The sequence below is a fragment of the Megalops cyprinoides genome, chromosome 18 (assembly GCF_013368585.1).
Source record: "Megalops cyprinoides isolate fMegCyp1 chromosome 18, fMegCyp1.pri, whole genome shotgun sequence".
NCBI classification, from domain to species: domain Eukaryota; kingdom Metazoa; phylum Chordata; class Actinopteri; order Elopiformes; family Megalopidae; genus Megalops; species Megalops cyprinoides.
The window spans coordinates 20553033-20576224 of NC_050600.1; the positions used below are offsets into that span (position 1 = coordinate 20553033).

Genomic DNA, 23192 nt, shown 5'->3' on the forward strand with positions numbered 1-23192 from the left:
AGCCATCCCTTGAGAGACAATGTGTCGTCCATATGGCCAGTGACGGTTTATTGCTCTGTACGCCCATCCACCAGAGGGCGTTCTAATTCAGTACACTGAGAATGATCCTGATAGGATGTTACATCTCATTATTCACACATATCTGTTGCCATTTTTATTATTAATCTTTAATGTAGTTTTTATTGATACAGCACAGAGCTTGAGAGGGGTTCTCTGCTAGGCAATGCAGAGTTCAAATGTCATTGGGAGATTTTTTCCTTTAAGATCAAGCGAATTTGAGCTGATTTAGCAGCTCACAGTCCTGGCTCACAGAGGGAGAGAGGGCCATGGCTGCCGTCCAGCCCAGCGTCCTAAACAAGCCAAATGCTGCTCACGCTAACGAGCACCGCTTTGTGGACCGGCCGTGCAGATTGTGTAAGCCCCGGGCGGTCTGCTGGTCCTGGGCCACGCCTGACCTTTAAACAGCAGGAGGAGTGAGAGGCGCGGCAATGGAGGCTAATGAGCTCGCACCTGTTGGCCTTTGCACGTAGCCACTAGCAAGCCCAGCGCTAACAGGTTCGACCGCCGTTACCACAAGCAGAGCTTGTGCGTCAGACCCTCGCAACCACAGACCGCAGTCCTTTATGTTCTCATGTCCAAAGCCTGGTCTTTTGTTTTGTCTGAGGAAGCCACCGACTAAAAGCGTCACCCCAGCTCAGTCCGTGCCCCCAGCAAGGGTCAGTGAGGAGTGAGACATTCTGCAGTGTTTTTCTGTGTGCCTGTTACAGCGTTTGACCACCAGATGGCAGAGTTGTTGTTCTGAAGGGCGATTCAGAGCAGCGTTTTTCTCCAGTATTGTCTTTGGACTCAGTAAAATGCTTGTACTTTGCCTGTGACCCAGTTATCAAATGTCCTTAAAAGTGTCCTCAGTTTGCTTCTGAGCAGCCCTGACAGAGGACATATGTAAAGGCGGTTTGTGAAGAAACGTTCAGTGTGTGTGTGTGTGTGTGTGCGAATTCCACCCGCCTGCCGCTAATTCAGGTTCAGTTTCGCTCCAAGGTGTTTTAAGGCTGCTGCGCATATTGATGCATTATGCAACATCAAGACACATCTGTTTTCTCTCAGAATAACGCCAGTGGGCTCCTAAAATGAGAGATGTGGTCAAAACCTTTGATTTAATGTTATTTCTGAGATGCATGTGTATTCATAAAGCGATTCCTTCAGTGCCAGAGAAATGCAGAGGCTGCTGCAGGTTGAGCCCTGGCTAGCCATCTTAATGACAGCGCTGGAGAAATGGCATTCCACACACTGCGAGAAGTCACTGGCCTAAAAACACAGATGGTGTGCTGAGATTGTGTTCACATTTATGGGTCTAAGTGGTCAGACCTTTTCACAAGAGAAAGAAACTTGTTCCGATTTGAGAGAGAGAGGGAAAGAGAAAGGGATTAGTCTCCAGTAGTGTGCAGAATTGTGTATTTTTCACTGTATACATTGCCACGGATATCATTTCTTCTCACTATAGTTTGAGACCAGTGTTCACCTTTTGTGTGTTATTTTAAGGATCTTTCAGAATACATTGGCCCAGTTTTTACCAGATGTCCTCGTATTCCTTACACATTACTATATTATAAAATAGATAATTGAAATCCATGCACTGTTAACCATTTGTTTTCAATGTGAGGAGAAATACCCTGTGACCTTGTATTGCGTGATGGTGTAAAACACCGTATTGTAGGTTCCCCTGTTTTGCTCTCCACCATATCTGATTGCTCGTGTGTAATTTTTCCGGCTGTGGAGCGTAATTGTATTCCGGAGGATTCAGGCGCTTTGTGCTATCCCCTTGCTGATAACAGAAATTAGGACAGGAGACTTTTTCAGGATGCTTTTGTTCCACCACTCAGCCCGGCTATCCGATTGCATCATCATGAGCGGCCTCCTTGCCGAACGCATTGCATAACAGCCTCACCCTCGCAGGACTTGCCGCGCTATGGTGCTGTCTGCCCGGTAATGAATTCGATTTGAGCCCATGGCCCACGCCCCCTCTTAACAGTTTGCCTTTCGTAAGAGCCGCTGTGTATAGATTGGTGTTTAAACTGCGGTGAGGGACCTCTGTAGTCCATTATGCTGTTATCCTTTCAAGTGAATGTGTTAAACTGATGATAGTGACTGCAGTGGCTAGATGCTGTGGATTGGAATGCGCGTAGCACGCCGCTCTGTGTCCCTGGTGCACGGCGCACAGTCTGCGTCTGCTCAGAGACACAATGAGCCGGTGCAGTGAATCACGCTTGTGCCTCTTTTTGTTGTCAGCGGGCTGGATCGTCCCGAGTCATTACGGGACAGATTGGGCATCATCGCGCCTGTCAGCGGCGCTCCTTGATGGATCGCGCTGCCCCGTGGTGTGCGCTGAGCCTGTTCAGCCGAGGGGGGGGGCTCTGCGCTCTGACAGGAGATCCCGCGTTCCCCGCTTTGCAGAGACAGCTTGCCGGGGTTTGGGCCTGTCTGAGCTTCACTGATCAGCCCCTGTGTCTTTGTGTTTTTGTGTGTGTGTGTGTGTGTGTGTGTGTGTGTGTGTGTGTGTGTGTGTATGTGTGTGTATGTGTGTGTATGTGTGTGTATGTGTGTGTATGTGTGTGTATGTGTGTGTGTGTGTGTGTGTGTGTGTGTGTGTGTGTGCGTGAATGGGTTGCTGTGTCTTTGTGTGTGTATGTGTGCACATGTGTATGTGTGGGTGCCTATGTGTGTGCCTGCCCGCATATGTACAGTATGTTTGACTGTGTGAGCATGCATACAGTTGCATGCCCATATGTGCATGTGTGTTATTGTGTTTGCGTGAATGAAAGTGTGTGTGTGTGTGTTTACGCATGTGTGTGCACGCATGTGTGCGTGTGTGTATGTGTATGTGTTTACCTTTATGTGCATGCCTTCGCAGGTATGCATGTGTGTATGTTTGTATGTTTTGTCCTGTGTGTGCACGTGTGCCCACATGTGTATGTGTGTGAGTGCACGTGTATGATACTGTATGTGTGTGTGTTTTCAGTGGCTCGCGTCTCCTGCAGCCCGCCCAGGTGTGTGACATCCTGAAGGGCTTCATCATCGTCCTCTGCTACTCCATGATGCACTACGTGGACTACGCCATGATGTACCACCTGATCCGGGGTCAGTCTGTCATCAAGCTCTACATCATCTACAACATGCTGGAGGTACTGCACCCTTATTCTAACGCTTATTCTAACCTGATCTGGGATCAGTCTGTCATCAAACTGAACATCGTCCACAATACGCTAGAGATACTGCACCTTTATTCAGACAGCATAAACCTGCAGTCCTTTTAACAAAAGTGTCCCTTTGTGATAGGGCTCAGTGTCTGCATGGCTGGAGACCTGTCTGTGAGAATGACCAGGTCTGTGCTCCCTCATGCAGGTCGCAGATCGCCTCTTCTCCTCTTTTGGGCAGGACATTTTGGACGCGCTCTACTGGACTGCCACGGAGCCCAAGGAGAGGAAGCGAGCACACATAGGCGTGATACCTCACTTCCTCATGGCCGTGCTGTATGTCTGTATCCTTTTGCGATAAAGCCTTCCTATGACCAATCTGCACGTGCATCCTGATCTGTCCTGCAGACATACGACTCTTATTTCCTTTTAGCTTTGAGGTATGACCTTGTTAATGGATATTTCTGTCATTGTATTTTCATTATAAGATTTCTTGGTGAAAAGGTGCCAGCTAACATAGTTTCTCAGTGCAGAAAATTCCAGAAGTTCATTATACAGCACCAGGCAACAGTTTGGACACACCTGATTAAGATAATGAGAAACATGCTTTGAAAGACATTTTGATCTAAAGATTTATGCTTTATCTATGCTATAACTGCTTCTTAGACAAATATGACTAGTGAAGCTGATGCCTATGCGTGAATTTCTTTACAAAAAATCTTTAATTTTAAAAAATATTTTTGGCTATTTTGACAAATCTAAAATATAAGATTGTTTTGATTTTTTTTATAGCACTTTTTTGGTCACTGCGTAATTCCATTTGTGTTATTTCACAGTTTTAATGTCTTTACTATTATTTTAAAATGTGGAAAATAGTAAAAAGTAAAGAAAGAAAAGTGTGCCCAAACTTTTGACTGGTACTGTATGTGTGTTGCATGCTGTTATGTCTGCTGTAAATGGAGGAGCTTCATAACCACTGCACAGCTTATAACCAGAAACATGCAGGGGAGGAATAGCAAATGCTGGAGCTGTGTCGTAGCCCCCGGCAAAGCGCATAACCTGAGGTGCTCGTAGAAGTGCTCAGCTGTGTGACTGGATTCGCAATGTGAGCTATGCAGGTCTCCCCGAATGAGGACGACCGCAGAGAAAGGAATGTAATGTAGCGTGCTGTCGCAGTTCAGTCTGAGCCGAGCTTTTTCCTCAGCTGCCCTCTCCCAGTCCTCCACGCCATCCTCGTCATGGTCCAGGCCACCACGCTCAACGTGGCCTTCAACTCCCACAACAAGTCTCTGCTCACCATCATGATGTCCAACAACGTGAGTGTCTTGTTCAGCGGGTGGCGGCGCCCAACTCTGAAAGCCCATTGGATGTTCTTGTTTTTTTTTGCCTTTTTTTTTTTTTCCACTGAAACATCAGATAATCTCAAAATAGTTGAAACCCTGCAGGTACAGAGTGTTATGTTTTGAGCAGCGCTTTCTGAAGAGTTGGCTGTGATGGAGGCGAGTGCTCTCTGCTGGGAGCCAGATCAATACTGCTTTTCATACATTGTCGGGTTGTAGCGATACATCTTATGACAGCTGAACAGCATTGATTGAATGCTTTGAATGCTTGTTCTGGGCCGCAAATGAAGATTCCGCCTCATTGCGATTCAGCGCGCGAGTGTAACTCTGTAAAACAGCAGTAGAACTCATACATACAGAGCGATTTTAAGTTGTGGGCGCTCTGATAAGGACAACCTAAGCATTAAAATAGCTGCATTTTGTCCGTTTCAGACTGTCAGCGATGTAGATCTGCCACTTGAAAAAACTGAAAGTGAACAGACAGCTGAAAACAGTGTGGTGATTTATTGTGGCACAGCACAATTGTGTCAAAATAACAGTTCGGTTGAAAGTTTTCGGCAATTACTTTGGTATCGTTCTCCATGCATCATTCAAAAGACATTAGCAATCCAGGAAAGGTGGCAATCTGGCAAAACAAGCACTGCATTTCATCTGTCCTTCTGTTGTTAGCTGAAAATTTACTTGGCCACACAAAATTCAGCATAGCTGCACTAGAAGCTATGAAAATTGTATCCTCTGTAACGTTCTCCCTGACTTTGGAAAATGCCATTTGTCTTCTGACAGTTCGTGGAGATCAAAGGAAGCGTTTTCAAGAAGTTCGGGAAAAACAATCTGTTTCAGATGTCAAATAGTGGTAAGTAAACAGACGCACACTTTGTGGGAATTCAGTATCGAATCTGAGTGCGTTTGTATTAGAATTTGCATTATTTTAATTGGTAACGTATTTATGAGGAAGTATATTTCAGATTCGGATGCGGGGCATTTGCTTCAGGGGTTTTAATTCTGAATGACAGTAAAGGATGGTAGCAAGCTGGAACAGGCTGTGCTTTTTTTTGAAAAAGACTGTTTGAAAGTCTCGTCTTTAAAGGTACCGTAGCTCTTTTGAAATGCTAATTGTAGCTGCTTAGTATGCTTTGACAACACAGTGAAACATAGGAGATATGGATTTAAATGCATTTTCAGTTGTTCTATAGCATTTTAGGTCCAGGTCTTTTCCCCATTGCTCTCTTTGAATTCAGATGTGTTTTAATCAAATCATTGTTATTTTAATACATACAATTTGTGCCCTCTATTCACGGTGGGCAACTGAAGAAGCCACTGTTGTCTTTGTATTGGGAGCATTCAGATAGATGGCTTGACTCAGCCTAACAGCGTTTTTTCGTGACGAATATGAATTCACGCATCCTGAAACTCATAGTGTTTCAGGTGATCTAATATTCATTTGGAATATATATTGATGTGCTCAGATACTTTGAACATAAACATTTAGATCCTTTACTCTTTCAGTAAAACATTTTCCCACCTGCAATAGTGTGTGATGAATTTAAATTTTCCTGTTTTTTTGTGATTCCAGACATCAAAGAAAGGTTTACAAATTACATACTGCTCCTCATAGTGTGTCTCAGGAACATGGAGCAGTTCTCCTGGAATCCAGGTAATCGTCATGGCCATCACATGACGCCGTTTTGTGACACGCCACCCGATGTGCGAGCAGTTTTCAGCCTTCAGAAGGGAGATTTAAAAGCTTTCTGTCCATTTCATCTGAAGTCTGTAAATTACAGATATGCATCTAGATCTAAAGCTAGAATGTCATCAGTGCAGTGAGGAATGGGCATTTGCTGATAAACACAGGGAAGGCATTTGGTTGGACGTGCCAAGCTTTTCTAAATCAGCTTTTTTGGTGTCTACTTGATAAATTTTTTGCATAGATCTAATTAATAATTTTCCCAGGGGTTCATTTTTTTCAGTTCTGTACAATACATGGTCAGACAGCTGGGTGAACTAAGGACACTAGTTCTTTAGATCGATACCCTTGGAGTACCTTAAGAGCTTTATTCCGGCCAAAGCCATTAATATATTACTTTTTCATTCATTTAGTGTCAGTTCATTATTTCTGGTGGATCAGGTTGTGTCAGGTTTTCCCACAGCTAGACTGTGTGGGCCGGGGTTACTAAAAGCATTAAGGCTGAAGCTGTCAGCAGAGAGAATTTTCTGTAGCTCTGGGTAGGAGTTGATGGCTATTATATTACACTGTCTTGCAGGTTCCCCATAGAGTTGTTAAGAAAGGGTAAAGATTTTAACTGCCTAATATCTGAGAGCTGTCAAGTGTAACCTCTCCATTACGGGAGGCCAGCTCGCCCACCCCCACTTGCGAGTATGCCATTCTGAGCAAAGGATCCACGCTCTCCTCAGATCACCTGTGGGTCCTGTTTCCCGACGTCTGCATGGTGATCGCCTCGGAGATTGCGGTGGACATCGTCAAGCACGCTTTCATCACCAAGTTCAACGACATCACTGCAGACGTGAGTGTCCTTCGCACCCCCTCCCACATTACGATGAGATTGCTGGAGTGGGAGTTGTTATTTCGGCAACCAGGGCATGTGATTGAAACGAAGTCCTAAAACGTAATTACCGCTCAGCATTTGAACTGTGTTGTCAGTTCAACAGAGATGGCGCAACACGTTGCTCTCCGCTGCCTGTATTTGAACTGCCTGTGTTTACCCACACCATCTTCAGTATTTCATTGAACAAGACTGCTCAGGCACATCCTCAGGATACAGTCCATAATCACTGGATATTATTACTGTATGTATTTATTTATTTGTTTTTGCATCATGTTCTCCAGGATGACAAACATTAGTTTTCAAGCAATTAAAGTACAAGCTTGGAATACAAATAGCCTATAAATGTGTAATATACATCATTACACACCACTGCTATCAACAACTTACATATCCAAAGGCAGCACATGTAAATAAATACAAGTTCAGATTCAAATTTACCAGGGGCAGCAAATCCCATATGCATCCCAATTCCTAGCTGCTGATTACCCATTGTAAGCAGGTTATTATGCCAGTTAAGCTGTTAATCTATGAGGGCAGCAGTCCGCAGTGCTTCAGTACAGGTGCAGACTGATTCAGGGAAGGTCCACATAGGGTGATCCACATAGATCTGGTGTAGAGCTGGGTGTTCTGGATCTCCTCCGTAGCTGTACGGTTGATTTGAACCCTGGATGCAGGAGAGACCATCCCTTGGCAGCGAAGGTGGAGAAAGGGGAGAGGTTTGTGACATTTTTGTCTCTTCAGAAGGGGGAGGTACCTGAGGTAGACTCGCCCCTTCCATCCCTGGGCTTAGGTCATCGCACTCTTGAACTTCTGTGAGCCTGTATGGAAGCAGGTCTTGCGAACGGTACAGGTCCTGCATCCTGAAGCAGGCTGGGTGGAATGCTCAGGGCTGGTAAATGATTGACACAGAGTTCCTCCACCCTGAGGCCTACGCTCCCCATTTTATCCCCATTGTAGTGTCCAACTGCCCCACCCTCCTGCACAGGCCTCAGCCCTGGCCACAGGCCTCGGCTCCACCTCCTGGGAAAAGGCAGCCAATCGTTGGCTTGTATTTTCCTGTAAACGGAGCAAGCGCTCCCGTCGCAGTCTGCATCAGCCTCGCTCCGAAACCTGTCGAAATCGGGCACTGACCCTTCCTGCTGCCTCCGTTTCCTCACAGCAAAAGCCTGTCCTAGGAGCTCAAAATGGAAGCTGCTCTTGTTGAATTAGCATTACTGGTTCTTCATCCCGTGTTTTTTCCATAGAAGTTTCACATTGATCCACTAAGGAAGAGGGGGGCTTGAGGTTCCTTTTTCAGATGGGGCCATTCGGCTTTCCCACATTGTTGTTTCCTAATCCCTTAGAGTGTCTGTGTGTGCCTGTCTGTGGGTGTGTTTGTGTGGGTGTGTGTGTGTGTGTGTGTGTGTGTGTGCGTGCGTGCGTGGGTGTTTGTGTGTGTGTGTGTGTGTGTGTTTGTGATTTCAGAATGCCATATCTCTTGATATTTAATGTGATACTTGTAGGGCGCAGGGTGCCTTTCAGAGTGGGGCTGTGTGAATTCCCGCTGGTCCTAATTCTGCAGTGAGAACACAGAGGCCCCTCTTGTGATTCCATTACAGGAAGAGGCCTGTTGCCTTGTTATATAAGAAGCACGGCAACCACACAGCTTGGCGGAAGACACAAAAATATCCCTAAAACAGGTTGGCTTGGGTGATACAAATCACCCCCTAATCGCACTCTGATGGAAGACCTGGAAATCACCTGCCCTCATTTACGATTGTTACTTAAACAGAACCTGCACCACAAAGTCTAACTCAGTTTAGTTTTTTTTTATGTGTGGAAAATATATCAGCATACTAATTTGGTCATCTTATAAGAATGTACATATGAATACAAACAAGATTCAGATCTTTTGGTCTTTAAAATAAATTTTGCAGCTTGTTAGTAATATTTGAAAAGGTACAAAAAGGCAGCTTGCGCTGGAACTCTAGCATTGTGTGTTTTAGTGTACCTTTTTTAATGGGTTTAGGAAATCCTCTCTGTGCCCCCCTCCCACAGTACACCTCCAAAACAACCCTAGGGGTCCTGTAGGATAGCAGATGAATTTTCGGAATAAAGTGGAGAGGAGTTTTAGCCGCACGGTTAATTCGCACAGAAACAATTCCACGCTTCATATCCTTCATCGAGGATATGATCCTTCACCAAAAACTGGCAGTCCTGTAGGATTACGCAGTACACATGCCAGAATTGAGCCCCCTATCTCTTGTAGTGCAGTGTCTCTTTGTTCCTGGCCTGGATAATGTATGGTACATGTATGGTTTTGTGTGTGTTTGTGTGTGCGCGCGCACCCAGGCCTTTAGGTGATTATCCCAGGTTAGCTCTATGGATCTCCCGGGTTTACCATGTCCTAGGCAGCTGAGTGTGTGTGCTGCCTGCTCCTCGTCCACGTGCATGTTTACGCTCCTCTCCCTCTCCTCCTCGCAGCCACCAGCAGCATCCCTAAATCCCGGGAGCCTGCAGCATCTCCCAGGGGCTGCACCACACAGCACGCTCCTCAGCCATTCCACACACTGCTCCGTTTCTCACATAATATACCCCTGCCTGTGCGTGAGCTGTACAAAATGGATGCAACCTTTCCTTAGCGCGTATGGAAGGGTCAGAGGGAGATGCATCATGTAGACAGGACCCTCTGTGTATAGGTCATTGCGGTTTGACTGTAGATGCAGGTGCTGAATGGGGAGGGTTTTTATTCAGCGAAACAGCATTGCCCTTTTTCCATAACAAATTTGAGCAGGTTTTACTTTCTTCATAACTTGCCCATCGTAACAAGTTTATAAGTCACTGGAATTAGTGAAAAAATGTTGTGAAGGAGGCAGAAACCACATCGGCTGGTTAAAAAGGGGGCTACTCAAAGTACGCTGTGTTTTGGTTGAATTGAGGCCATAGTTTTAAACCGTGTCTTGACTCACCCAGTTGGAGCCGACAGTGGCAGAAATCCTGACGTAATGGAACCTGACCCCCTTAATCTCAATTAACCCTTTCTTTAGCTTCTTAATTCACTCACTGTGTGGGGTAAATTGACTGGAACTACTTTAAGTGATTATTCTAATATGGACAAATGTTGTGCTGGTTTAGATTGCCAGTAACAGAAGGGTTCAGTTAGGGACAGAATTATCAGCCTTCAGAAAACAGCTAATTTATATTCAGGTTACTCCATGTCATTTGAAATACAAGGTTTTGTCGTAGTTTCCGCTTAATTCAGTGCTGCCATTTAATACAGAAATGCTAACCAGTAATTTTCTTTTTTGAATTAACAAAGAGTGATCATTAAAATGCTGATGTAAGTTGTGCCCATGTGATGGTGTGAATTTCAGTCTTGTATAGCCTTGTATAATGCAGACTGGTACTTCAGGTACATATGGTTTCTGACCTGTCTCTGGGAGGATAAACATGATAACAAAATAACAAGTGACTTCAAAATGCATTCCAAAACAAATGTATCAAATAATGCTGGGTTTGGGGAAAATACCTGGTTGGACACCCTAAGCATTTCTGAACCAGCCCTGTCATTGCCGTTGGCTTGGTGTTTGTGCTGCAGTGAAATGTTTCCAGAAGGTTCATTTACAAGCACTGGTTGACTGTTCTCACGAAACTGCAGGTGTACTTCAAAATCCACTCAGGTATGCAGCTCAATTAAACTCCTGATCAGAGCGGCAGTGTAGCACAGTGGTAAGGAGCAGGGCTTGTAATCGAAACGTTGCCGGTTCGAGTCCCCGCTGGAGCACTGCTGCTGTACCCTTGGGCCAGGTAATTTACCCACAGTTGTCTTAGTGAATATCCACCTGCATAAATGGATAATGTGTAAAAATTGTAATCTATGTAAGTCGCTCTGGATAAGAGCGTCTGCTATGGCAATAATGTACTGTAATAGTCCGAGTCAGGAACTGAACCCTGGGAACCGATCGCGGTCTCTTGCTGACTCACAGGGGTGACGTCACCTTGTGTCCCAGACTCGCGGTGGTCTGCGCTCTGCTACAGCATCCTCGGGTGCCCTTCCAGAGGACGCGTTTAATACCGCCGCAGATAGCGCTGACAGACCTAATCGTGAGGCTGCTGCGCTGTGGGCGCGTGCGGCGCTGGGATTTTTAAGGAACACTGCGCTCATCCGGCCTGCCGAGCCACGCAGCTGTCTCCTCGTAGCCTAGAGGACGAGAGAGCCCAAAACGACATGACATTAAACCCCCGTCTCCCCCCCCTTCCCCCATCTGTCCGCTGCGCTGTCATGACTCGCGGCTCTCAGATGTGTCCCTTTAAAGGTGGGGTGCATCAAGTGGTGAGCACCCTCCTTTTATCCGGAGCACCTCAGCCACACGTCGCCCGAAACGGCCCCCGTCACCCTCAGGTGGAGCTGTCGTTGGACGGGGACGGAGGTGCCCGCGTGTCACGGAGGCTTCGGCGCCCCGGCCAGCCCTTCGCAGCCCCGTCGCGTCTCCGCCGCGGCGCGCGCCAACTGCGTTTCTCCATGAAGTGACATTTACAATGCCTGTCCCTGTCTCTCTTCGTCAGAGCTGTCGCTCGGCTGAATGGCCCGTTGCTCCGAGACAGGGGCCCGGTCTCCAGGGGCCTGGCATCCCGGACTCCGCTCTCTCCGGAGCCAAAGCAAAGACAAAACGCTCCGGGGTGGTCCCGTGTAAATGTTTGCGCAGCGTCAGCTGCGGGGGACAGACAGTGATTCATTTGATCAGGTAGTCGGGGGATGATTAGATGACCGGTTCTTGATTGACGGATCTGGCACTTGGATGTGACGTGAGGGCTCGCACCTCATTCTCTGTTCAGCGGGCTGGGAAAGTGTGATTTCAGCCAGCCTAACAACCTCTCCCTCTGACAATGTTTGCAGCCCTGACATAATGCTCAAAAAATAACCAATCTGTCTTCAGTGAGCAGTTTGCTAGGCAGTTACAAAATGAAGCTGTACCAAGCGGGAATGATATAATGTTGAGCAGCACATTTGTCTCACTTTACTAGCGTGTAAATGGAGCTTTAATAGTTGCAGTGAGCCAGGGCCTTATTATAACTTATTATCTGAAAGAAGGCATCCCTGAATGTAGTACTCGTTTACTATGCTTTGTCCTTGGGAAAGAGTGAATTCCACTGAGCAGCCACCAACAATTTTGGCCCCAACTCGACTTCTTGGAGGCGTTCCATCCACGTATTTAGCAAGTCCAGATGCATTTGGCTTCTGCAACTTAAATCTTAACTTAGACTGGTATGTATGGCCGCTGGTATATATTGCCTTGAAATAACTGCCCTGATTATGTTGTTATTGCCTAGAGTCAGCATGGATTTAGCTTGTGCTCAGTCTAGTAAGCTATGAATGCAACTCTTGAAGACACTACCCTCAAGACAAAACAGTGGATAATTCAAGTGTCTGTCTACAAATATAAATAAGGAAGCTATTCAGCTGTTGAGTATCTCCATGTCCTTTTGAGGGTGTTCAGAATAGATACAGAATGTTCTGATTCTCAGCATGGCATCTTCTTTATCCTTAAAAGATCAAAGTACGGATTCCAACACTGAATGGCAGTTCCACAAATCAAATTCTGCAAGCTGTTAGTAAAAGCGAATTGGAATAACACAGACCCTATGGGCCCTTTCACAATGGCAAACAGAAGCCAGTTCGATGCACATCAGTGTGGTTCATAGTCCTTGTTAAGTCACTGTAGTTACCTAGCACTGTAGCTGGTTCAGTATTAACAGTATTAGCTAACTGCATCATAATTGGTGAATTCAGGAGCCCACAGCTGTGGTGCAGATGCAATGGATATGTTGCCCTTGTGAGTTCCAGGAAAGCCCAGCAGCTAAACAGGGCAATGTATCCCTGTTCATGACCTTAACATGACCAAATTTATATCACACACACCTTCACCAATCGGAGTCCACTGCAAAATGAAGCAGAATAAATTAAATGTGAAAAGAAGACACAGTTCATCAACTGGGTTTGCTTTAATCCAAATTTTGGCCAATTTTTTCTGCCTGACTGTGCGAGGCTTTTAAGAGGTCGCTTTGATGCCTGTTTCATGTATAGGAACTACACGACATCACTCATGGCGTTATTATTTTTTTTTTTTTTACAGGTGTACAGTGAATACAGAGCAAGCCTGGCCTTTGACCTAGTCAGCAGTCGGCAAAAAAACGTAAGTCCGAAAGATCTGATTACAGTTTTGTGTGAATGCTGCTCTTTTAACCTGCTCCATATTCATTCATGGTCCATATTCATTCATGGTCTGCTGCCCGTGTCTTTGATTCCAGGCATACACAGACTACAGCGACTCTGTGGCCAGAAGAATGGGGTTTATCCCTCTGCCCCTCGCTGTGCTAGTAAGTTTGTTCTGTTTGATCCCATATATAGTCAGTGTTTTTCTAATTCGCATGTTTTGTGTTTGTTTGCGTGAGGCGTCCATACCAACAGGCTAGCCAGCTTCTCATAATTTGTTTAAAATAATCTTGCCTCCCTTTTCGCTTTCACGGATAGGTGGATAAATTGATTTAATGGCCTTTTTGAGCAGTTTGACTTTACCGGAGACATTCATCACGATCTTCCTCAGAACTTTTTTGTTCCCCTCCGTTGGTCAGCCACTAAGTCTGCAGATCATTTTCACATGGATTACAGTGTCGCATTGTCTTAACATTTGGTGAGAAACAGCGGCCGATAAGCATGAGTCACCGCTTATTAATAGCCCTGCTCTTATCATTCCGGCCCGATTTGATCCTCTGCAAAGTTTCGAGCTGGCTGCACTGTAATTGGAAAAGTGCCACTCGTGAAAAGAGCGCAGTTCTAAATGAAAAGTTCAGCCTGCGCGTCCTGAATTTAAAGTCAGGAGCGAACGTAAAACCCCCGCTTTGGGTTTCGGATTCGCTTCCCTTCGGGATGCTTTTCGAGACCTAACAGATGAAGAAGACTGGTTACGTAAGGGTTTTGTTGGGAGTTGCTTCATGGTCCGCTGGGTACCGGGAATTTGACGGCCGTCTTGTGATTGTTGCGTAACAGCTAACCCGGGTGGTGACCAGCTCGGTGTCAGTCCGGGGAGCCCTCTCTTCGGCGTGCGTCCTGCTCTTCTACCTGGGGTAAGACTCCGCAGGAATACACCTCAAAGCATGTTGCATAGTGATCTCGGCAACACACAGAACTGTGCTATTAATAGCACACACTCATACAAGGCAGGCAGCCTTGTATAGAAAGATTTACACAGCATTAAAAAAACATGAGAATAAAAACGGCAAATAAGCAAGTGCAATGCAGCCTTTATAACACAACACACAACCCTTTAAAAGGCAACACAAATGTAGATACCCTTTAAAACACAATCTAAGGTCATCCAATATATGGAACAAAATATCATATAATAAGGTATATGTTATCTATAATAATGTATCATTTGTTTTCATATCATATGTGATTATCTGAATGCATTTTCAAGTGTATTACAAACTATTTAATTCAGGGTGACAGCACTGAGTAAAGTCAGTGATCTCAGTCATTGTTCTTTCACAAACTGTATCAAGCAGTAATTCTGCTGCAGATACATGGGTAGCGGTGGGTTCGTCAGCTGAAACATTCACTCAAAGGAACAGCTGACCAGTATTTGACCTCTTTGAGTTTATGACCTATTTGAGTTTAACAATATTATGTCACTTAAGTATGCACCCAACTGCCTTGCGATTTGCTCATTGCTCGGTTTGCTAACCACTCAAAACTCTGTAATCCTGAAATCCTACAATTACAGTCAAGTGTTCAACAAAAAAATCTCATATCAAGACATATAGATGGAGACTCTTAAACATACTTCTGGTGCCTTTTCCTCTTTATGCAACCCTATTTTTGGAATCGGCAATTGGATATGTCATGCTCATCTCACCGTGACAACCGCTGTACTTGTGTGGGATCGCTGGGGCATAGTGAATGCAGTCCTCCTACACTCACACGCCAACCCGCTACTGTTTTCCAAACCACAAGTTTCCCTTATGCACTGTAGTGAGCTGAGAGTCGAATGGGGGATGGGTGTGGCTTCGCTAATGTCGTCCAATCACCCTGTGGGAGCCTGATGAGTGACAGGGTGTCTGAGAGTAGCAAGGCAGGCAGCCCCCGCCACAATACCCGTCCCTGTCCCCAGGAAAACATAGGCCAGTCGTCAGTTTATGATTGAAGATTGGCGCTCGATGTCAGTTTGCACTCAAAGTGAACGCTGTAACCAATGAGCAACTCAGGAGCCCGACTCTTCAGTATACTGTGGTTCCAGGAACTAGAGCACCCTGCTTATGAGGGCACGTGGTATTTATGAAGGTACAGTGGCGGTAGTCAACCATAGGGGGAGTCTGTTACTTTAACCGACAGTGTAAAATGTTATATACAGAAAATTCTTTTCAGGTAGATTTTTTTTGGGTCAAATGATTCTGAAGTGCACAAATTAGCATCTCCTTCTAGGTTACTTCCCAAACGTTGTGTACAATGCTGTTTTGTCTTTTTAATTAGTGTAATTTTACTGTCCCTCTGGGGCCGTGGAATGGAAGACTTTTCCCTCCGGCGAAGTGCGGCCCTGTCATTTTCATTACCGCTTTCCCTAGTCCCATTTAAAAATAGCCGCTCCTAAACAGACCGCGGTGTGTTTGCACTGCTGGAACGAGCCGAGCCGGTTCCGGAGAATACCGGACCCACTTATGGCTGTCCGTCTCTGTTTAAAACCTAATGCGTCACACACGCAAACAAACATGTTGAAATCCAGGGTGCTTTCGGCTTGTGGTTTTCATGGTTGTTTGCGTTTGTCTGAGATAAGCTTGTGCTAATTCTGTGAGCATACATGGTCTAGTCAAAGTAGTTGGAGTGCGCACACATAATGTTTGCATGAGCTTAATTGGAATGATTCTGATGACTAGGAGAAAATGTCTGTCTCCAGCAAAACTATTAAAATAGTAATGAATGTGCGAAGACTCCACTCAAACTGCAATACTTTGTGAATGATATAGAATTAGAATCTTAAATTGCACAAAACACTTCATCCATTTTTGCGCCATTTCCTTTGGTAGTTAATAACATATGTTTACATAATATTCATTCATATAGCTGGATATTCCGCTGAAGGAATTCGGCTCATGTTCCTCACTCAAGGCTTAGGACAGCAGTGTCCCTGTGATATTTTAACTTTTAACCCTCTCAATACAAGTCTAGCACACTAACAGGTACACCATTCCACCACACCTATTCACATGAAACTGTTCGACGTGACCACAGTGTGACTGTGTGTGAATGATCAAATCAGTGAATCTGCCATGGTGTTAGGTGTGGCTTAAGCATGATAAACCAGGGCCACACAAATGCACAGTATGACCAGGGTGACAAGGAGACAGGTTGTCCTGTACAAGGAACTAGAGCTGGTGGTGCACACAGCTTGGCAGGCTCTCTTCAGGTAAACAGATTAGGGTCATTAGACAGGCTTTTATGAGGCAAACGATCACCAAACTGCCGGAGTAATTGCCTCAAACTCGCGTTAAGATGTGTTTTTTCCCCTCTTCACAGTTTGAAAGTGATGGATGGGGCCCGTCTGCAGCGGGAAAGGCAGTAAAGCATTTTGCAGGCCGTTATTAAACACTGTGTCCTTGGAGTTACACCCTAGTCCCGCTGGTGAGGATGCAGGCACTTTGACAAGGGAGCAGAGAGCTATTAGATTCCCTGCCAGCATTGCCAACAGTCAGCAGCCTGGAGTCATTGCTCTGTCACACGTTCCACAGGCCACAGGTGTGGTGGAACAAAGCTGCCGCTCAGAGACCCTCATGCCCTCCCGCTGCCGACGCAGGCCGCTGTGAGATCGGGTTACACGTTCTCACCACGCAGAGGCTGTGGTTCGCCACAGCTCTCCCAGAATGCTCGCTTCTCTCACACCCAGTGAACTGCAGACAACGCAAGCAGCAGCGTGGCATGCGATAGAACAGAACGATGAGAATAGAAAGCTCTGTAAATATTCATCCTGGGAATATTTAATTGAGCTTTTATGTTCACATTTACTCGCTGGTGTGAGGCGGCAGGTCAGCTGTGAAAGTCAGGACTGTTTTTTTTGATGGCTGTGCATTTAGACTGGGGGAGGATGTCAGTTTGTTTTAGATTTGCAATATAGGGCTTATTTGTTTTCATTTAATACACCAATCAAAATCCGTCTTGGTTTTTTCTGGTGTACTAGCATTTTGGTGGATAGAAGAGAAGACGCTCTCTGTGGGGTTTTCACTAAAGCTCTCATTTCTGAAGTCACCCTTGAAACACCTTTTTTAATCATTATGGGAAGGACATCTACTGCGCATCCATTTTTTCAGTTGCATACAAAGTAGCATTATTTTTGAACAGTACATTCTGGTTCCCCAGCATCTCTATAGGGATCTGCACAGGGAGTTCCAGGAGTCCGTTCAGAAACAAATTGATCTTAATGGAGCCACCCAGTCTGGGTTAGTGTGGGAGTCGCTGCCGCTGCAGAAAGCACATACATTGAGCTTACCCTGACACATTCATCAGCGAATCTAATTCTGCTGCTCTACACGGGAGTGAACGTTGTTATTTATACGGAAGCGAGCGTGCCTCTCGGCGAGCGGTCGTCCTTATCACCTCCTCCTGCGTGTCTACAGCATGGTGACGCTGAAGGTCCTCAACAGCATCGTGCTGCTGGGGAAGTCCTGCAAGTACGTGAAGGAGGCCGACATGGAGGAGAAGCTGTTCGAGAGGCCCCCGACCGCACCCTCCAGCAGAACGTCCAGCAGGTCGAAGGTCAACGTCATCACCCCATCAGGTGAGCTCAGCGCAGGCTTACAGTAGGTGCTTTGGTGGCGCTCATGTAAGTACATATCTCGGGACCCAAGATGCTCTCTGAATGATTATATAAGTGTGTTTGTGCTGTTGTTTTACGAATTCACTCACCATAAATATTAAAGAGAGCACAATTCACAGTAATTACTTGTTTTGTTTGTTGTGTATAGTGTAATGGAATTTGATTGGTTTTATTTTATTCACTGCTCATTATGTGAACTAAACGGTAGTAAAATTTTGGCTTGATGTGAGAACAGGAAGCTTAAGGAAAATCAAATATGATTACATTTTTAGCAAAGTGATTTATTTAAGAGGACATTAAGCTATGGCACTGTAATTACTCTAGTTAAAATACCTTTGTGTTCCATAATTCTGCCTTCAACACCTTCTAGCACATAATCCATGAAGTTTTGGCAAGGGTTCATTGGCTTTTAGAGTCAGAGCCAGACTGCCTTGTTTTATGTCCTTACCATTTGGGCCTTGAATAGAATAACAGGCCTTTGTCTTCAGCAGGATAGAAAGAAAATGTCTGATGAACTTTATCTTCATCGATAAAGTAACATGTTGTCGACATCATGCGAAAAGTTATTTTCATCTAGTGGAACAGCGAAATCGTTATTTGAGGGTTTAACAATGTCCCGGAATGACTGAGCAACCGCTGTTCAACGCTGCATTTGAGCCTGGACACAGCTCTGAACAGAGAACACTGTCTATCCATCTCTCTGGTCAGAATGAAAGGAATCCAGTTAATATGCTTAATATGCTTCAGTAAGTGCATGAGCGGGGCAGTCATTACGAGTGCTACATGGAGGAGCGGGCCCGTGTCAGAGCAGGTGCTCGGTGACCGGGGGCCCGGTCACTGGCTCCCCCTCTCTCTTTTGTTAATGGACTCTGGTGGCGGGGACGGGGAAGCGCTCATCGGCGCCGTTCCCCAAATTAGGCTCCGCTCGGCGGAGCTTTCAGCGGCGGGCTCCCAGGGAGAGAGGACAGTGGGACCCCTTTGTCCGACCCTAGACGAGCCCCCCTGCGGAAACCCAGGAAGCGAGCCTAGGACCGCGGGGCCCGTTAGTCACGCTGTCTGCCCTCCCGACTCGCTCCGTGGTGACGAGCACAGAGTGGCTGGACACTGCACGCACACACACACACACACACCCCTTCCCATGCTAATACCACACACACTGCAGGGCAGCAGTGCAAAAGAGCGCTGTCTCTCCAGCGCAACAGATGACTTTAGTATACAAATGAAAATGTGTATGAAGGGAAGGTACCGCAATGTAGAGATACACAAACACTTCACATTTTCATTGTTGCTGCAGCTTTTGAAAATACGCGAAACACTGAGAATCGCTCAGAAAATCTCACTGATGCTTCACTGAAGCCTGAATAATCACTTTAATTTCATTATCACGCGCTGTAATTTGAGCATAAATGGGTCAGGTTCTTATCTGGATCGCTGGAGCTGCTCGTGTTTGTCTCGGAGCTGTCAGGTGACGGAGAGGCTTTTAAGCTTTCACAAGTAATTTGATTAAAATCGAAGTGAAAATCTGTGCGTTTAGGTTTCCAATTAAGAACAAAAGGCAGCTTTAAGTGTTTCTGTATGGATCCGAGGCGCTGATCGGTATCTGTGAGAAAAGCCCAAAGCCCTTCAGCTCACCCGTCCCTCTGCTGCAAAATCCTTCAGCTTCTTGAACATGCTGAAATAATGTTGCTTACTTTGGCTCACTTTAATTCCTCGGACTCAGCCTGTAGACATTGTACATGTCTAAATGTGTTATTACTAGAGAGAGAGAGAGAGAGCTGTCTGGAAGCAGCGTGTTTGCTCAAAATGCCTCTTTACCCGATTAGCTTAGGCATTGCAACAGGTCTCGGACACCCATCGGTTCAATTAAAATTCCTGTCAGTCAGAGGGAACGTCAGGGTAGGTGCATTGTGCGCTGTCAGAAAGCTGAGCCGGTTCCTTAAAACTGAGAGCGCAGGCAGAAGGACCGCTGGTAGCGTTAAATATCAAGAAAGTTTCAAGTCTTCCTCTTTGAGGAATGAACCCAGAAGTCCCAGCAGGGTTTATTTATTTGCCAGGTCTTTTTTTTCGTGGTGAGGGCGTCGATCTCGTTCGTTCATTAACCCCGGTACTGCCCTCGTCTGCGTGCCTGCGTTCGTCCAGGCCCCACCCAGCCTTGCTGTCACCTTCTTTCTGCTGTCTGTCCTTCCATGTGTCCGTGTGCTCTGTCTCTGCTTCTTGCCCTCTGCCACCTTAAAATCCTAATCTGAGGCCTTTCCGCACCCTTGTCTCCTTACTCACGCCGGCCCCACCCTGGCTTGTTCTTTCTCCTCCCCTGTGACTTCCAGCCCAGGGTGCTATCCTCTGCTGCTGCCCCACACGGCACTGTAGCGCACCCCATCGCCCCCCTCTCTGCCCCAGGAGGGAGTCTCCTCCCTGCCCTCTTTGTCACACTGTTACCCCTGTAGAGGCCTCTGAGCCTACACTCATAATGACTCCCCAGCCTGGGCAGAAAGAAGCCACGCCCCACTTCCAGATAGCCAATCACTGCCAGCCTCAGACAGCAACCCCGTCTTCCAGGCAGGTGTTCCAAGCAGCCCAGGGTTGTCAGGCAGGTTGCCGCACGGGTGACGATAATGTCCCCTCAGAAAAGAGGCTTAGACAGAGAGCTAAGTCAGACTCGCGACTCAGCAAGGTTTCTGCAGCGGCTGGCATCATCTGTTTACCAGAATCGGTTCCCCTGCCCTAAGCCCTTCCAACAGATAACACCTGCATTTCAGCAGAGAGGTGGCTTGACTGTGTGCCAAACCTAACGTTTAATCCGTTTACCGTATCTCTTTTTTTTTTTCTCCCTCCCGTGTGTGGAGAAGCAGCTAAGCTAGAGGAACTGGAAGTGTGCAGTGCGGTGGTGGCCTCCTACTGTATTTAAGTGGAATTCTCAGGAACAGTTTTACCTTATGGAGAAAATTTGGACTCAGCAGGAACGCCCAAAGTATTACTTAAACCCCGTGTAGTGTATTTGTTTCCATATTCATCTCAGAGTTCTAATAGAAACTTTGTTTTCGGCAGTTTATGTCAAGCTGTTTGTTTCGAGCGGCACCTTGAAGCAAAGGTTCTAAGCAGAGTTGTACTCTGTACGTGTGGTGCTTAAGGCTCTAATTTTATTTACTCTTTTGTTTGTTTTGCTCTTCTCTTCTTTACTCTAATTTTGTGTTGAAAATCCCACACATGCCTCATATATCCAGGCCAACAGGACACTGTCTGGCTATGTTGAGTGCCCGAGGGGAGCAGTTTTTGGGGTAGAAATAATGGCCTCTCTGTCGTCCTCAGGATGATGTATGTACATCTCTTGAATAAAAAAAAAGTCAGAGTTGGCCTGCTTTAAGTGATTTATTGGCTTTATCGAGGCCCTTGTCTTCCATCCGTGATTGCGTGATTTGTGAAGTGGCTAGAATGATGCAGGTCTATTGGTCCAGTGCTCTGCTGTAAGGAAATTCTGGACTATTGTAGGAAGGGAGAATGCTAATCATTTAAACGACTCTCAGAATATCTTTGCAGTACTGTAGCTGTCTAAAAATGGAACATTAAAGTTGGTCAGCAAACTGTGTGTGAGAACTCTTATTCCTAGAATTCACTGTTGCATAGCAATACTGAAAACATAACCATTATGATGATATTACATATTGGACACTGTTGTTAGTTGTAACATTTTGTCTGCTACAAATATAAGGAATATGTCATTGGCAACAGCAGAAATTAAAGTATAACTACATTATCCACCCTAATTCACATATTTTTGGCTCAGTGACCTAATTATCTGTCTAATAATTGTAGCTAGTACTTATCTGCAAGCTAATAGTTTGTTGGGTGTCACATTCACTAGGGAGACAATACATAAATTTTTTGTGTTACATTACATTATCTCTGGCAGTCAACAGACAGTCTTATCTAGAGTGACTTACATCAGTTTTTTTACAATGTTAACCATTTACACAGCTGGGCACTTACTGAGGCAACTGTGGGGTTAAGAACCTCGTCCAAGGGTACAACAGCAGTGCCCCAGTGGGGAATTGAACTGGCAACATCATGGTTATAAGTCCTGCTCCTTAACCACTATACTATATTGCCACCAAAACTGTGTACCAAGCCGTTATAACTTTAAAGATACTGGTTACCAGTGGTCGTGCCATGTTTCACACCAGGCTAACCACACCCTTGCCTTGTTCCAGTTCACCCCGATCCACCTGAAGACGACAGCATCACTACCTCCATCACCAGCCAGCCGGCCCAGCGGCCAGAGAGCCCTGACCTCCAGCCCCCCGCTGACAGCAGCTCCGAGCAGCTCCCGACCGTGCCCGACGAGCCGGAGGAGAAGGAAGCGGTGCAGGACAGCCCGGAGCTCAAACACCGGGCCCCGAAAAAGGACCTGCTGGAGATAGACCGCTTCACTATCTGCGGGAACCGCATCGATTAACAGACCTGATCAGGGGTCCCAGCGAGGCGGACAGCCCACTGCCACCAGCACTCCCCGCCAAAGAGAGCGGTGATAGCGTATTTATTGAAAGACGTCTAACTTATTTATTAACAGAGGTGTGATGGGTATCTCTCCACTGGGACGTCCTGCCAGGACAGGTCTCTGGGGGTCTCTGGTGAGTGGTGACGAGAGGAACCTCAGTCGCCCGGGCTACGTGGTCACATGGCTCCCAGGACAGGAAGTAGTGATGGTGGCAAGCCGTTGGATTGCTGAAGCATAAGGGCGACCAGCAGGGTAACAGCCAAAATCAAACTACAAAGGCCTTCAGTGCAACGGAGGTGCCGAGATAAGCAGCTAGATGAGTCAGTGGTGAAGACACTGGCAGGATATAGGTTGCCATACATCACATAACCATCCCCCACCCCCCCATCCGTTTACCAGCATGTGAGGTTTAATTGAAAATGTAACCTTCTGCCAGGCTCTAATGGGGTTTTAATAATCCCATTTTGGATTTGCTAATGAGGCCCTGATGGCAATTTGGAATCAAGTGTAATCTGGTCTCCTGAGTTGCTTTTCACATTTGAAGAGTGTGACATCTGAATAATGGCATGTAACGGGCCTGTTCCATTCAACTGTATTCAGGGTTCTGCTGGTAATGGATGCCTTTTATATAGTTTAAAGCTTTTATACAGTTGTAAGCTGCAATCTAACAGTTGGGCAACCCTGGTGCTTGAGTGCCAGAGATACCGCTGGCTTTTCCTTGCATAATGGAATCAAGTATCAACCTAAACGAATGGAGGTAA

At 46.1% G+C, this 23192-nt stretch overlaps 1 protein-coding gene across 2 annotated transcripts in view; it reads left to right on the plus strand.

The window, feature by feature from the left end:
• The window catches only part of LOC118793200 (transmembrane anterior posterior transformation protein 1 homolog), a 32415-nt gene extending 9727 nt beyond the window's left edge, over positions 1–22688 (plus strand). For both annotated transcript variants that reach the window (XM_036551260.1, XM_036551261.1), the window contains 11 exons: positions 3017–3179; positions 3400–3535; positions 4410–4507; positions 5315–5384; positions 6105–6185; positions 6944–7053; positions 13209–13268; positions 13384–13452; positions 14123–14199; positions 17740–17900; positions 22145–22688. In XM_036551260.1, the coding sequence (XP_036407153.1) occupies positions 3017–3179; positions 3400–3535; positions 4410–4507; positions 5315–5384; positions 6105–6185; positions 6944–7053; positions 13209–13268; positions 13384–13452; positions 14123–14199; positions 17740–17900; positions 22145–22389 (1270 nt within the window). In that variant the 3' untranslated portion in view covers positions 22390–22688. The remainder of the gene's footprint in view (positions 1–3016; positions 3180–3399; positions 3536–4409; positions 4508–5314; positions 5385–6104; positions 6186–6943; positions 7054–13208; positions 13269–13383; positions 13453–14122; positions 14200–17739; positions 17901–22144) is intronic.
• The last annotated feature ends 504 nt before the right edge of the window (positions 22689–23192 follow it).